The following is a 17,037-nucleotide window of genomic DNA, read 5'->3' on the forward strand; positions in this document are numbered from 1 at the left end:
TGGTTATGATACGCGAGAAAAAGAGATCAAATAAATGACGTACAAATTAAATTAGACAGGCTTAAGCTGATTTTAGGGATACCGTGCTTTTGCCACTATCTTTTCCCCAATTTATGGGTCATTTTAAATATTGTATTTTTTACTTTTCAATACTTTTTCAGTATTCTTTTTTCAACGCTTGTTATTTTGCTGCCTTAAATGTGGATTAACTGATTTCAAATAAATAATTGTCAGTTGGTTTTAAGTGTGTGACGATGTGACCTCCTTACATCGCCATCCCACCTTTCTGTATCGCTTCTCTCCATTCGGTACGTATCGTTTCTCTCCATACGTAACGTATCGTTTCTCTCCATTCGTAACGTATCGTTTTTTCTTCTACACATATTTAAATTAAACATTTGAATTTTTGTTGTGAAATCTTCCTTCGCTTTCTTGTTTTGTTTCGTACCACGGTCACTCTCCGCACGACTGCGGTAGCAAACACATCTATCTACTCGTCTTATTTTTGAACCGTTTATCGCTTACTAAAATCAAATTTTTGATTCTTTACCAAGTTATAATACAAAACGGAACAAAAGAATTGTCAAAAATTTGCTGCAATAGTTTTTCGACCAAAAATGAAGACAAACCCGGATGTAATGGTGCCGCCATTCAAACTAGTTACTAAAACTCAACCAAGCTAAATGTGGTCTGGCGGATTCTCCCTCTTAGACTCGGCAGATTCCATCATTATCATGAACCCGTTTATACGTCTCACTGCTGGGCACGGGTCTCCTCTCAGGCGAGTGCTTGGGCGACAGTCCACCACACTGTCCCTATGAGGGTTGGGGACTGCACACGTTTTCCGAGGACTTTGAACCTTCTTCAACGTTTCTATACATAACTGCCTCTGTGACCAAATGGTTACCATGCCGGACTGCCACGCAGAGGTCCCAGGTTCGATTCCCGGGCCGGGAGAAATATTCTCTCGTGAGTTTGGGTGTAATTTGTGGTTTTCTATGTGTGTGTCCATGGCACCCGCGACACAGGGTTTCCCTAGTGCGGGGCTATGTTGAGTGTGTGCGTTATATTTATATTTGTTTCATCACGACGTTTTCCTTCACCGAAAAGCTCATGATAAATTTCAAATTAAATTTCGCACAAATTCCGAGAAACTCAGAGGTGCGAGTCTGGATTCGAACCCACGACACTCAGAGGCAGTAGGTCAAACCATTAGGCTACGACGGCTTCATTTTCATTTCAATTTCTTTAACGGGGTAAAATTGTAAAAGTAGACAATCCAGAATTTATAGATACTCTGTTGGTATCCCTTTTCTGATGGAATTTCTTTCTAGATGGAAGTTTTATTCGAAATGAAATGTCAATAGCAAACAATTTTGACAGTTTCACACGTTACTTGATATGGAACGATTATGATAGTTGGGGCCGATTCTAGTTTGTCTATGAATTAAAAATAAAAACTACGATTGTGTTACATGCGTGAGTAAAGTTTTTATTTGCCGCCATTTCGCCAGTCGTAACATGCGGTTCTTGAACACATCACAGAGAGTTTATAATATATGTGTAGATAAAGCAGTGTATGTAACTGTACATAATTAGGCATTAAAACACTCGTGAGATGTGTTTATGAAACTCGCCTGTCGGTTCGTTTAATAAACCCTCACTCGTGTTTTAATGCCTTTCATTATGTAACAGTCACATAAACTACTATAGTCATACACATTTTAATAACGACATTAAAATGTGATTATAAAGGCGGATTTGATTATGTACTATATTAATTTTCATAAATTAACAATTCAAATGAACCTGTGCCCAGCAGTTGGACGAATTATTGGCCGATGGTGATTCAAATGAAACGAATTCGGCTATTTATTTCAGAAGAGTAACCAACAATCAGTCGATGTTCGAAAGAATATTTATCGACTGCAATCACTGGCTGCTTGCAAGCGGGCAACACTTTTACGCAATGAACTGTCATTTTACTCCATCTCCAAAAAAGACTGACTACCTTTATATAGGGTGTAAAACGATCTTTAACGAAACTGAAATATACGCATAGTGTACATCAAACTATACATTAAGCAAAAATAATTGCTGGGAAACAACTTCTATTTTTAGGTATTAAAAACGGCTGTTACTTGTGACGCGCAATGTAACGCGTGCAACATGTGCATAAGTGTGAGTGTCTTCTATCCGCGTTCAGTCTGAAAGTAGTATGCAATTAATGACACTTACCGAGCACGATTACTATGTAGTCTCCGTAGAACTTTGGCTGCTGTTCGCACATCCAAACGTGGGTTTTCTCAACACAACGCATTCAATGTACGTAACGAGCGGCACTGAAACAAATTGCCAAGCGAGGTTTGAATCTCCCCGATCTCGCTGCGCGCCTCATACAACCCCTTTCGAAAACATCGCGGATTGCGTGGGCGCCGACTAGATTCGGTGTTTGTCTAATTTTCTGTATTTCAATTGTATTGAAGACAAAATAAAATACTCAGTACTTAAGTTTATTTAGTTTTTAGTTTTTTTAGGCCGTGCTTGTTGCCACAAATGACCGTTCGTTCCGAAGTCGCATCCACTCTGTCCCTATGGCGCCAGCTGGTTCACTCGTTTGTGTGCGTGCATTTCATTGCTGCATGGCGGCGGTCACAACATGTGCACATTCGATATTCAATGCGGTTTTGTAGTTTCAAACGCCTCGTTTAATTGTAAACTGAAGAAAACAATGTTTTTTAAATTTTTATTGTATTGATATTCAATTATTTTTTGTGAAATTACTCCGCTAGTTTGTTATAATTATTAATACAAAGATCGAACACTCAGAAAAAATTCCTTCGATCCGGTCGGATTCGAACCGACATCTTCTTGCATACCGTGCCAGACGCTATACCAAATAAGACACGGAACGAACCAACGGACCTCACGAATTTTTCTTATGTGCTTGCGTCGTTCTCTTTCTCTTTTTTTCGTATCTTTGTATTTGGTTTTTCAACGACTTTTTAGTCGTAGCGCTATCCATGAGAAATGAATGAAAGATTTATCATCCCGTTAGTACCTTTACAGCTACCATTCCTGGCGAGAGATGTCGCTATTCACTGTATTTTAATTTTTTATTGAATTGATATTCAATTATTTTTTTGTGAAACTAGTGGAGTTTTGTTTGGAGTGGAGTTTTTCTGAGTGTTCGATCTTTGTATTAATAATTATTATGTTTGTTTGTAAGAAAGTTTACTAGTAACATTTTAAAATAGATTTCGTAAAAAACGTGAAATAAAAAATTTTCACTTTGATCGTCAATTATCAACATCCCAGACACGACCCCGTAGAAAATACTAGTAACGATGGGAAGAATACGTAGTTCTTGTTAAGCTCTTTTTACACCTTGTATAGTTTAAATTATTAGTATAGTATAGCGCGGCGGCAAATTAATTGAATATTGCGTTTCACTGGATTCGTCCATGTGCCGCCATCTGGTGGGCAAAACCTAGAGATCCTAAATGTGTTTTGAGTTAGTAAAGTTATTGTGCTTTGGGAATATGGCGTAGGAGCAGAAAAGCGAATAAGCAGTAATTAACACTGAAACATCTGGTAATTTTCAGGTTAGTTTTCTAAAAATTGTCACTGAAATCAGGTAGTAAAAACATGAAAGTTATCCATCAACAATTCATAAAATACAGAATACGGGGTGCGAGCACCTAACTTATCAATATGAAAAGTAGCTTTATATTTGTGATACCTTATGACTTTGTATAGTAATACTTAATAAAGTTATGGTGCTTAGCAAAGGCTTGGCTTGCTCGAATTGTTTTGTAACAATCTCTTTTTTGTTTATCATGTATTCGATAAATACATTGTAATTTTCAACCACATTCCGGATTTTTTATATCTACGGTGTTGTAACCATATTATTAATATGAGCTCATAAGTGCACTGGAACTCTGCTTCTTTTGACTTCAATTGTGTTAGTTTTTTTATGGTGAACGAGCTCTCTGCGGACTGGTTAATTCTGCTAATTGCAAGTTAAAAAATGTAAAAGCGCTTTCAGCTTTAACGTTGAGGGAAAATGAAACTAGAGCTGTTGCACCACACCGCCTCAAAACACCGATTAATGTTAAACATTCAATGGTCAGTTCAGGTTATGTTAAATGAGAAAAGAATGAGACTTGAGGTGGAATATAGTTTCAAAGACACGCTTGTGTTTAAAAATTTTATCAGTATTTTATGAATATTTATAATGATGTGAGTGTACTTTTAAATCAATTATTTAAATTACAGCATCAAATAAAATTATCACATTACTATTATATTTTAGCTTAAATTAAAGCGAAATCATGGTTATTTATATATTTTCATGCCATGTTGTAAGCTTAACCAGTAATGAAACTACGAGAAGCAATATGTAATATGAATCGTGATTATTTGTGTCTCAAATTGACCTTATAGTGACTCAGATACGAAATAATCCAACGTATTTGTGTGGTATAACCTTGTTCTTACAAATTGATAATAAAAAGCCAAAAAAAAAATATATATGTTTTATTTTGCTTTTAAAAGCCTTTCCCTTCAATATCTCAGTCTTGAGGACAGACATAATATAAGAAAATATCAGTCTCGTATTAGTGACCAAATGGTGGTCACCATTGGTCACCAATAGACGTCTTTGTTTGTTGTTAAGTCTTGTAAGATTTGTGAAGTTATTAACCTGTAACAAAAATAGCATTAGATTATTAAAATAATTTAGTGAATGTAGCTTACATACGAAAAAGTAAATGATCTATCACGAAATTATTTCTAATTTTAACAATGTTACAACTAGCATACCGTGAAATATTAATTTTGTTACTTATTTTATTGGAATTGAAACGCAAAGTGGTATTTTCATTTTACATTATATTTTACAACGAACTATCAAAAACAATAAAAAATCTTTAGGTGCCATTTTCATGAAACGTTATTGCTTATCAGCATCCAATTGTACATTGATTCTATTTGTAGGTTTACTTATAATTTGTGATATAATTTATAACATTATACATACGAGATGATCTACCCATTTCTCTGCCGCCTGCTTCCGTGGCCGAACGGTTATCATGCTAGATTGCCACGCAAGAGGTCCTGGGTTCGATTCCCGGGCCGGGATATAGGCCATACAAATGGCCTACATATATTTATCTCGTGAGTTGTGTAATTTTTGGTGGTCTGTGTCTCCATGGCACCCGCGACACAGGGTTTCCCTAGTGCGGAGCTATGAGTGCGTGCGCGTGCGCATTCTCGCTACGTTTCCATCAATTTTGGATCAATAAATTTGTGTCGTTTTCAACAAACCTTCTTGAGACCAAACCATTTAGTATTGTTTCTAATTGTATTAAAAACGGTAATAATAGATTGGGAGTAAGAAGTACATAAATAGATTGTTATTTCTAAGGTATGTTAAAATAAAAATATTGGGTGAAACAATTTTTTGAAAATTAAACTATTATTTGTAGCACCAAGCATAGGGGTTTTCAACAAGAACTTTGTTTTGTAAATCTAAATAAAACAATAAATTTAGATGGCAATGATTCAAATTTTTATTGTATTAAAAAAAGTAAGGTTTGGCAATTATGTATGAAAAATGATACCCGATAAACGTCCACCACGACCACAGTTACAGATATCGATTCTTTCATCAAAGTTTTTAATCACTTTTTGACAAAATGTCTATTGCGTTAATCACTTCACGAATTTTGAGTTTTAAGAGGTACAATCGATTTATTGGCTCCGCGTAGACTCTGTCTTTGTTTTTTTTGTGGCGGTGGCTGTGTGAATTGTGGCACAATTTTGTTAAAACCACATGTTAGTGATCAACTTCAACTTCAACTTTTGTGTCTATTCGTATTCATATCATCAATAATAGGGGTGACAATTGACGGGTGTCGTCAATTGTTTCACTTCAAAGTGACCAGTTTAACTTGAGATTTGCTATAATGGACGAAAATTGCAAAATTACATATTTCATATAATTGCCGATGAAATGTGATTCCGTTTGTTTAGTAATTAGATGTTTTGCTGTTTTTCCCACACCACCGAATGGAATATCCCCCATTGTTACAGACATTATCTTTATTAGAATAAATACAAATATTTTTGGAATATACGGAGACGTACACACAGGTCTGTTGTTGGCGCTGTACTATTTCAGCTTTCTAATTTGTGATCTCAGCGCGAACGAGAGTTGACATTTAGAAGTGATATAAGGCCCATTTGCCTGATTAGTTGCCAGGGATACATGGTCCTTATTTCGTCTCTATTTGTGGTTATACATATACTCGATGGGACGCTTACACACATTATATAGATAAAAAGGTAACAGTCTCAGTCTAAGCTGTTTTTCAGACTTCGTATTTTTTATTATACATTGAATAGCATCTATGAGCTGCTCACTATCAACTAATTACCTCATAGTATGTGTAGGTACAGTTGACGCATAGAGCACGCAGCAGAGTAGATTCTCAGATCTTTGTGCGTGACATTTATGATATTCAGAACACCAATACGTTTCACTCATGCAGCCCAACAGCTCTTCTATATCTGTGTATAAAATTTAACAATTTCAAGAGTAAGCAACAACAATAACATAATCGTGAAAAAGATAATTTCCTTGACATAACATGTGTCTCTATAAACTGGGCACGTAATTATTTTTATTTTTTAATTATTTCTTGCAACAATATTAAAATATCAGGGAGTAATCATTAAGTATGCCCAGGCTATTATTCAGTAAATATAAGGGATATCAAAAACCTTTAGACAGATATCGAAACAATGAATATTAAAAAAAATAATAAAAATAAAGTTAGAAATATCCAAAATTTTGCAGAGTAATTAAAGCAATTGCACGGCGTAAACGGTATCTTTGACAAATACCCATAAGAAAAAATCGCATGGCTTAAGATCCGGGGATCTAGCACTGGTCGGGACTGTACGCGGGATGGCTTATAAGGTCAACGTTGTTCACTTTCAAAAATTCCTTTGTCTGTCTGGCCGTGTGAGAACTGACATTATCGTGGTTCAAGATGATACTGCGTTTACGGTTATTTTTACGGAGTTTGTCAATAACTTCCGGCAAACAAATGGTCGTGTACCAATCACTATTTACGGTACAACAATTCTCCAAAGCAACAGTAGCCACGTGTCCAGTTTTATTAAAAAAGAAGCAATCATCCGCTTAGAGGCTCTTTGCACGCGCGCCATTTTTGTTGGTTACGGCTCATCTGGAAAGATCTAGGAGCTCGATTGCTGCTTTGTTTTGGGATAGTAACTATAAATCCATGTTTCGTCACTTGTTACTATGTCCCACACCAAATTTGACGCCCCTTCATTGAATCTGGTAAGCATGGTTATTGTACTAAGTGACGTGATCCGTTTTTTGAGCTTCAGTCAAATTGTGTGGGATCCACCGTGAGAACAGTTTTTTCACACCCAAATATTTGTGTAGTATTGATTGTATTTAACTCATGCCTATGGCTAAAGATGTCCGAATCTCATGGTATGTCACATGCCTGTCTGTTGATCATACGGCGCACAGCATCGATGTTTTTGTTGTTCACAGCAGTGGACGGGTGACCATCACGAAATTCGCACTGAGATTAACACGACTGCGTTTGAATTCTGAAAACCAACTATAAATAGTCGTTTTGCATAGTGCTTCATCGCCAAAAGCAGTTTGTAGCCGAGCGAAGCTCCGCTGAGCTGTTAAGTTACACTTAAAGTCGTAGAAAATCAAACTACACAAATTTTCACGAGTTAAATCCATGGTGATGTAGACAACAAGTGATTATTACACTTGAAATCGTCACATTGGTAAAACTCTACCGCTCATTCGTAAGGCAGATTCCCCTGAGAAAATGAGCAAAAAACTCTAGGGGTTGCTCTGTAAATAACATTTGTGCGCATTCAACATTTACAATATATTTTTTGTTTTGCTTTCAAACATCAGAGATCGAGACTACCTCCATGAACTTAACGGGTTACTACAACGGATTTTTATCATTCAAGTACGCAGAAGTTTAGAATAACCTTTAGTATAAAGTTTTTGTTCACTATAGTTGTAAACCTTGTGAATGGCAAATTTTGTATATCAACCGAAATCTTGTTATAAAAGCGTATACATTGCCCCTTAAATGAATTTGTCACTTTGTGAAGACGACTACTACTATCAAGAACACTAGTTTATTTTTATTCCTCGTATTAATGTTATGTCTGTCATTATTTTTCATAAAGAGATTACTATTCCTCTTAACATAAATTACATTTTCATAGATGTACTGTGACGCGAGTGTAAGAATATTAATTTCCTTAAATTTATCTTTCAAAGATACTTTAGGTCCATAAGATGGACCTTACATGATGTAATTATTAACTAACAAATTGCAATAGACCAGCCAACAAGCAGTATCAACATTGTGCAGTTTGAATATGTTTTATGAAAAGCTAGTAGTTAAAGTTGTATTTTTTAACCAATTGTGTACAGTCAAGAGCACAGCAAGCTTGACACTTTGTAGTTTGGATCGTTTTTATCGTAAGCGGCAAAGAGTTGGATTTAAATCTTAAGTGTCAAGCTTGACGTGCTCTTGACCCTTACATTAGTATAATAGCACAACAGAAATAGCTTGCAATTGAATGCGTCGATTCTCGTAAATTAACTAATAAGTAGTTAATAACATATCTAATCTGACCTTTAAAGTAGCGAAACTAATCCGAAGCAATGCCTCTCTACGAATGTCATATTAAACGTATGGTAATGTTTAACGTTTAAATTTTGGATACTTCTAGTTTTATTTTAAAAAGTTATTGATGTTATTTTGCTCATTAGAGAAGATTTTTGACATCTCTTACATTTACCTAATAATCGCCTGGGCACACGTAACGATTACACCCTGTATATCTGAACTAATGTTTTTTTATGATATCCATGGACGGGATGAACAAGTCGTGCCCCTAGTGGTAAGCGATACGCCTGTCCTTAACAGTTGCAGTGCCACTCAGTGCTTTAAATGACACAAAGATCTAAGGGACACAGTCATTGCGCCTGTCACCTTGACACAGTTGACAATTCCCATCTGCCTGTAATTTTACCAGCACCCTTACCCTTCAAAACTGAAACACCGTAATGCTCACATTGCATCACATTCAAATGAATATATTTATGATGAATATGATACCTAAGTAAAGAAATGACATTTTCTAGTTATCACTTTATTCTCATGTGTATAGTTTAGTAGATACTTTCTTATTACACTTTCAAGAATCATACTTTTTCTACGAACTTCTGTGACTCTTTAATTACCTTTGTTTTCTCCTTCCAAAGTCTTCAATTCTGGGGCTAAGCCTCTCGCGGAGGTGACATAAAAAGTTCTTAATATGTCCAGACGGTGTGTACCAGCCATACCACGGCCTTTTTGAGTCGGATGTAAGTGACGGGAGAATACGCACCTTCGCCTATTTATATTTACTATAAGTACGCTGAAAAATAAGGTAAATGTAATTGGCACAATATTTATCATCATTATTATTCATAATCATGACATAAGCCATAATAAGCAAGACCGTTATGGACTGTGTCCCAAGCTGCTGATAATAGGCATAGTAGGGTTGGCGACCTATTTGGGTAGTTGCAATACAAACTTCGTAAAATAATACATTATTAAACATTAATGAAACTTATTTTTTCCCATTTAGTTTGATACTGCCCGAGACCCTTGTTTTCTTGTATTTATTGGTTTTGTTTGCATATTTTTTTTACCTTTATCGGCCATTTTCACATTCGGTGTTCTCGGCCTAATTACGTAGCCATTGTTTTTTTTCGCTTATTATACCTAATATAATAACATAATAGGTAAAGTAGCCTTCGAGTTATTACGGCACAAATATTTAATGGAAACGGTAATTAGATCTAATTACCGTAGGTAGCCATGAATACGGTAATTAGAAAGTTCAAACATTTTTAAGAAAACAAAAGCAAAAATTATTTAGTTTAAGGTTTCATATTTCAATGTTAATGGGTGTAAGCGTAAGCGAGAAAAAACAATGGCTACGGTAATTAGGCTGAGAACACCGAATGTGAGAATGGCCGTTATATTTATCTACATTTACGTTGTTTTTGCAAGATGTTTTCACTCATAATGAGTTGTGCAATAAGACAAAATTTTCTTTCATTTGTTTTATGCAATATTGTAATAACTAAGTGAACCAATAAATAAATAAACATATCATCGCATAAAAGGCCGAGACTACAACGATTTGTTACCGTGTGAGGACGAGGGCTGAGCCAATTGATGGGAACGCGAAGTGCATATGGCGAAAACTATTTGCCACAACCGCGCGGAAAAATATCGGATTGTACCGCGATCATAGAACAAATAAGTAATGAGAACGGACACTCTCCGCCCCTCCCTAGCTTTAGATCGCACCACGCCCCGCACATTGACGGTCACATTGACTGAACGAGTACAAGCCTGTCGGCGAACCGTTTTCGCGCTAAGACGGCTTTGATGTTTGAATATATAGTTTTCATTTATTCATTACGAAATTTGTACGTTAATATATAACATTATTTTACGTTAGTATCTAAAATAGTCGTGAATTGTGCTGTACGGCTGTTAGTAATCATCTAAACGGAATAAAGAGAGGCGTTTCTTTCGTTTTTTGAAAGATGAAACGAAGTAAAAAACTTATGTCTGAGACTCATTCAGTTATTGTTTTCTTTAGTACAGAGTAATATATAATACATATTTATTATATCAATATAATAAGACACCATAACTTCGTGAGCTAGATAAGGGTTCTAGAATTTTCAATTTGTATTGCCGATAAATATTACGTAGTGAATATACCTAATTATTAACTAGGTAATGATAAAGTTGGACACGCAATTTCAAATACTTTGTTACCTTATTTAAAGGTACCTGTCCAAAATATAACATTTTAAGTGCTTTTAATATATTTTTTAAACAAATCTTCAATATTATTCTAGTTAGTGAATTAATAAAAAAATATAATATTATATCGATATAAATACGTAATGAACATGTGTAATTATTAGGATCTTTAATAGAATTATAGATAACAGATTCGCGTTACAATTTTCGCTGTTGCCACTTTGACGACGTAACGTAATAGTACGAGCAAGTGATGGATGATAACCCTGACACTTCACGCACACATTCGCGCGTGTACAGATAACGCCTTGCTGTATGTGGTAGGTAAATAATTTTCGACCGTTGCATGGAGTGTCTGGGGTGTGCCGCTATGCAAGCACTGAAAATGCTTTGTAATCGCGGCGAGCTCGAACTTAGAAATCTCTGTCGTTAGACCAGACACGCCTATTTGAGAGGGCCCAAAGTCCACTAATGAACATGTCCACAATTTGTTTTTGAGTTTCTTGTAAATACTATCTATACTAAAACATAATCTGTAATATTGACATACCCTAAAACACAACTCTCAAAGCTGATGCTCACAGGAAAGTTTCGAGGATAAGCCAGTTTAGCTTCCTTTATAAGTTGAGTGAAGCCTTCCCAGCATTGTAAAACTATTTCGTCTATCTCAGACAATGATGGTGTAGCACCACAGACTACTAATATGTAGACATCTGATAGTAATTTGCAGGTCACTGCTCGAAAGGCCACCTGTAATGAGCATATTATACAAATTTACGGCATTCAAATTTAAGAAAACCTTATGTATAGGGCATAATACACATGAAATAAATTGAAAATGCCTCTTTCAACTCTTAAAACAAATATAATTCTTGGTTACAATAATAACGTCATTATAATAGTCTACTCACATTAGGGCTCATTTGTGGTAAATAAACAGGAGTGTCCCTCAATGGAGCACCATCCTGTGCTGCAGCTAACAGCAGCATTAGCCGAGCCTCTCTTGTATCTAACTCATAGAAATCCGAGCTAGTTGCCACTAGATGTCCATGGATACTGAGACACGCCCAACGGCCTGTCACTTTTTCTGCATAGTTGTCTAGTGCTTGCTGTAGTAAGGTACAAATTAGTAAAATATCAGTAGATTCTGTCAAGAAGTGAATGAGACACCTCTATGCCTAGAAAGCAACATTAATTTAGGAAGTAAATAATGTATGTACATATGAAACACCAACAAACGCATTGTCCTATTGACGAATTGTAGAAATAGCTTGACACTATTATAATTTTCAGGTCTATCTATTTTTAGTTATTGTCGCAATCTTCTAGCAATGAAGTTATATTAGTATAAAATAAAAATTCATACGAAAATTAGTAATGGAGCATTATGCTCGCTTTTGTTGAAAATATGATCAATGTCTTAATCGCTTATGACAATAATATCAGTCACAACTGTGTACCCTAATGGACGAGGCAAAAACTATTGAAGCTTGGTATTAACTCTGAGTTGTAATTAGTGGTGTTCACAATTAGAACAATTGCTCAGTGCAGTGATGACTTGCTCCACTGGCAGAATAAGTCTAACCTCTAGTTTTGTAAAGATCTCTTGTTTTTCTCGTTTTTATTGACCATAATACAAACCTGCAACTGTTGTGCTTGAGGACACAATACACTTTGAATCAAATCCAGTACAAGGGTAGGCAATGGACTGGACACAGCATTAGGATCTAATGACTCTAATAAATAATCCAGTATAGGATAACACTGTCTTAAATCTCTCTTAATCTGATCTATATTTTTTAAAGTGTCCAGTTCCTTTTTTCCAATGCAGAATATCATTACATCATGGACACATGATAGGAGAAGTTCTAGGTCACATTCAAGACCACCCGTTGCTATACCAATTAGTGTTACACTGGAATAAAGAAAACAACTTAAACTGATGAAATAATAATAAAGGTAAATCTTGCAGACAATATTATCTAAACCTTAAGAGTTAATTCTGTATTCAATTATGGCCATCCCATGATTGCTTGTTTTTATCATATAAGTACCACATGTGAGGGTAAGTTTATAAAGTTCTATTGCACTCCAACAATAAGTAAGGACAATGCTGTGATAGTTCAAAGAGCTCAGATAGCACAAGTAAGATCCTGCACACACCACACGCAAAATAAGCAATGAGTTGCCATACCATACTACTACCAGGACACCATACTATTCAAACATTACAATTGAACACATAGTAAATGAATATGAAAGTTACTGTAAAAGTTATAGAGCAATAAATAAAAGGTATTTACAAAAAGAAAATAACAATATAAGAGGCCAGGTCCAACAGCACCAGCTAAATATTAGACAGAAAATTAGTCGGTTCTCTAAGTTGGTTGACTATACATCCGTTTCTCCACAATGTTTACTAATGGTGCTAGTAGGTATGTTAGTAGGAGCTACTAACTCCTTATTACTAACAAATAACCCTATCTTATTGCAGTTGTTTTTCATCATCATCGACATCTACCCATTTATGTACCACTGCTGGGCATAGGTCTCCTCTCATGCGTGGGTTTAGGCCATAGTCCAACATGCTGGCCCAAAGCGCATTGGGGACATCACTCATATTCTAAGGGTAGTGAATCTTCTTCGACATGCAGGTTTCATCATGATGTTTTCCTTCACCAAATAGGTCATGGTAAACTTAAATAAATTTTAATAACTGATTTTATAATAAATGGATTAGGTATGGGCATTGTGGAAGTTAGAAGTTGTTATAATTCAAATTATAATTTTAGTCACCTTTTGCAATATTCCTTCCAAAGTATAGTACCATTGTCAACTTGAGTGCTGATCATAGATAAGTTGTGGCATTTACTAAACATGTTGATGCCGTGTAGAGAAGCAATTGTAGAAAATTGTACCTGAAATTATGCATAACATTTAAAAAAAATTAAGTATGAATTTTTTAGACAAGTTTTTTACTTTTACGTATCTCACACCGCTTGCAATAACATTAATTTATAAAACGTATATCGTTATAAAATTACTAAAGACTTCAGATTTTGGTGAAATAAGTTTATCAGGAAAACAATTGTTTGCATAAAAACAGAAAAATACTTACTCCTTCATTGGTGCCCCGTTTTCGTGAAAATATTGGTACACCACTCTCAGTGGCAACTGCTATGATAAGAACAGACATTTTTATGTTATGTTCTTTTTATATACTTAGTTCTCCTATTAATGTCATCGAGTTCTATTAAATTTCAAAACTTTACAAAGAAACGAAAAGAAAAAAGAACGTCGTCGAACTGAACTATAAAATAAAGTTCAACGACCACACTCTGTCTGACGTTTCGCTTTATTTCTTCATAGAAAGAGCGTTCAATAAATACAGTGACCTACCAATACCTACCAATAAATACAATAAAATGATGCTTCCCTCTTTCACCGTTCTGTGCTTGGCTGCTACATTAATAGATGGACTGCATGTCTACAGTAAATTGAATAAATGCGCGCAGCAGCGATGCGATGGGACGACTTGTATTTTTTTCAACATGAGTTAATCGAGTTGACTTGACTTCTGACTCGAGTTAACTCGACTCGGTGTCTGACTAAGCAACCACGAGTCGCGAGTAGAACTTGAACGGACGATTCACCGAATTGGGCACGATCGGCCGGCCGACCGCGACTCGAGCTTGCTCCGAAGGTCACCAAACCGACCGATTGAGAACGATTGGCCGACGCGTTGTACGAACGAAGTATTCGACTCGGTGGGAACTGGGGGTCTACTCTCGATCTCCGTCCGACATCCGTCCGAAATAATTACTGCCAAATAAGCACTACTTGACCAAATGAAAAGACGCGTGATGCGAATGAAGCTTCATTCTTGATACTTGTCTTTTAATTTTGTCGAATATTACTTATTTGTACCCCTGTACCGAGCTAGCTCAAGTTCACCACAAGTAGCTCGAATTGACCCGTTGTGGGAGTAACTCGTGTCAAATAACTCAACTCACCCATCTTTCGCGACTCGAGCGTGTTCCGAAGGTCATCGAACGAGCTGCGCATTGCGCTGTATGAATGAAGTATACGCCTCGGCGGGGCGGGTACCGAACCGAGTTAGTTCGAGTTCATAAATAAGTAACTCGAGTTGACTCGTTGTGGGAGTAACTCGAGTTAACTGAGTTAAATAACTCGATTTGCCCATCGCTAGCGTGCAGTCGAGTAGTTAGTTCATTGCGTAGATGATACACTATACTTGAGAGGCCACTACTGCAAAGAGTACCTTGAATATACGGAAAGTCCATTGTATGCAGTAGAGACGTCCGCTGTATACGTTGCCGTCGACTGGAGTCGATGTGAACGATAGTCTGAGACCTAGATTAATATGTATATCATAATCTGAGAATTAAAAGCAGTAATTGACATTCATATGAGGTCAATATAAGATATTTGTTTGAGTCTGCAACAACTTGATTTTTTCAGTAACGGCAAAATGTAACGATTACTTACTTGACAAGTGGCGGTATAATCAACAAACACCGTTGATGATGCAGATTTGACTCTGCTGTTAGGTTGAGTGTTAGCTACAAGGTGTTCTGTGAATTAGTGCCTTTTTTGGCTAATTTCTTTATTTCATATCCCCCGTTGACTTATTTTATGTGTCTATTTAAGTAACTTTATGAGTGTTGTTAATTGTATTGGTAAGTAAAAGCTTTATAACTGTGTTGTAAATGTCTGATCCTCCCGATCCGGGAGAGGCGATGCTGAGTCACGTGCTCAGTCATCTCCTCGCGTGTTTTCGCAATCTTAGACTGAAGTAATGGACGTAGATAAGGTCATCCAAAGTAGCAAACGAGCCCCCACTGACGTGGAATCATCTCAACCTCCCAAAAAAGCCAATACCTCACAGTCTGTTCCGTCCACCCAATTTACATTCACCAACCCAAAATTCTTAAACAACAAAAACAAATATATGGCACAAGATATCGCCCCATTCATTGTACATGTGAGCAAAACAGTATCGGACCCCCCTTCTGGCACCGCATTACGCCGCATTAAATTTGGCCAGTTTTTGTTTAGGAACAATGTTAAAAATATTGTCAGAGATGGTATCAAACGTGTTGGCGGAAATAGAATATCTCTTGAATTCAAAACTTTCAGTGTTGCTAATGCTTTCCTTGACCACTCAACTCTTTCTCCAGCCAAATATGAAACGATTATCCAATTATCAAGTTACAGCGTAATTAGAATGGGTATTGTCCGACAAGTTCCAGTTGAAAGGACGCTGGAGGAATTAGTTGAAGCAGTGGAAGTTCCGATTGGTTATGGCTCTATTGTTAAGGCACGGAGACTTAATAGGAAAACCCACGACAGTAATAGGTCACCTGTAAGGGTTCCCACCCAGATAGTAGTACTAACCTTCTCAAGTCAAAAACTTCCCTCCCATGTGTACTGCTTTTTCACCTCCCTCCCAAAGGAAATATATGTCCTTACCACAATTCAGTGCAATAAGTGCTGCTTGTTTTGGACACATCCAAACTCAATGCAGAACGGAGGCCCGCTGCTATATTTGTGCACAAACTCATGAAGGCCTACATTGTACCAAGGAAACCGACCTGTTTACACTGCTCTGGACATCATAAAGCCACCGATCCCTCTTGCCCTGAGCAATTAAGGCAGAAACAAATAAAACTGGTCATGTCCCAAGAAAATATCTCTTACTCTGAAGCATCTGCCAGATTCACCCAAATGCGAAGACCTTTTGCTGACACAGCGAGGTTTAATTTAAATGAATATTAGCTTACACCCACCCCTCAGTATACTTCTCCTTCCAATCCAATCTCCCCAACACACTTCCTATCGCAAAACAGTATCTATTCCCAGGCACCAACCCCTCCCAGCTTCTAGTCTAGGGCATAATCACCAAGTTCATAGAGACATAGTTATGTCTCCTAGTTCTCAACTAGGAAATGCATGTGCACTCCCAAATAACTCCTCAATGCCTAACGATAATTTAATTTCTCTTTTCCTCTCGACCATCATTAATCTCTTAGGGCGTTTTAGTGACGTCCCCCTACCGAACAACCTCAAAGATCAACTGTCTCAGCTCAAT

General features: G+C 36.6%; 1 protein-coding gene across 2 annotated transcripts; it reads right to left on the minus strand.

Annotated features, from left to right (window-relative positions):
- Nucleotides 1-4,574: 4,574 nt before the first annotated feature.
- On the minus strand, nucleotides 4,575-14,865 carry LOC113226985 (protein fuzzy homolog). Of its 2 annotated transcripts, XM_026459835.1 has the most exons (9): nucleotides 14,335-14,865; nucleotides 14,044-14,102; nucleotides 13,722-13,843; nucleotides 12,567-12,840; nucleotides 11,837-12,034; nucleotides 11,476-11,675; nucleotides 9,335-9,510; nucleotides 6,444-6,576; nucleotides 4,575-4,708 (listed from the first exon to the last, which is right to left on the minus strand). In XM_026459835.1, the coding sequence occupies exons 3-9, from the start codon at nucleotides 13,802-13,804 to the stop codon at nucleotides 4,651-4,653; spliced, it is 1,122 nt and encodes a 373-aa protein (XP_026315620.1). In that variant the 5' UTR covers nucleotides 13,805-13,843; nucleotides 14,044-14,102; nucleotides 14,335-14,865; the 3' UTR covers nucleotides 4,575-4,650. The 2 variants fall into 2 exon arrangements, with proteins under 2 accessions (XP_026315620.1, XP_026315619.1); XM_026459834.1 differs by lacking the exon at nucleotides 14,335-14,865 and having other exon boundaries at nucleotides 14,044-14,136.
- Between the last annotated feature and the right edge of the window lie 2,172 nt (nucleotides 14,866-17,037).

This window comes from Hyposmocoma kahamanoa, unplaced genomic scaffold (assembly GCF_003589595.1).
Source record: "Hyposmocoma kahamanoa isolate Upper Pololo Valley unplaced genomic scaffold, ASM358959v1 202, whole genome shotgun sequence".
NCBI lineage: Eukaryota > Metazoa > Arthropoda > Insecta > Lepidoptera > Cosmopterigidae > Hyposmocoma > Hyposmocoma kahamanoa.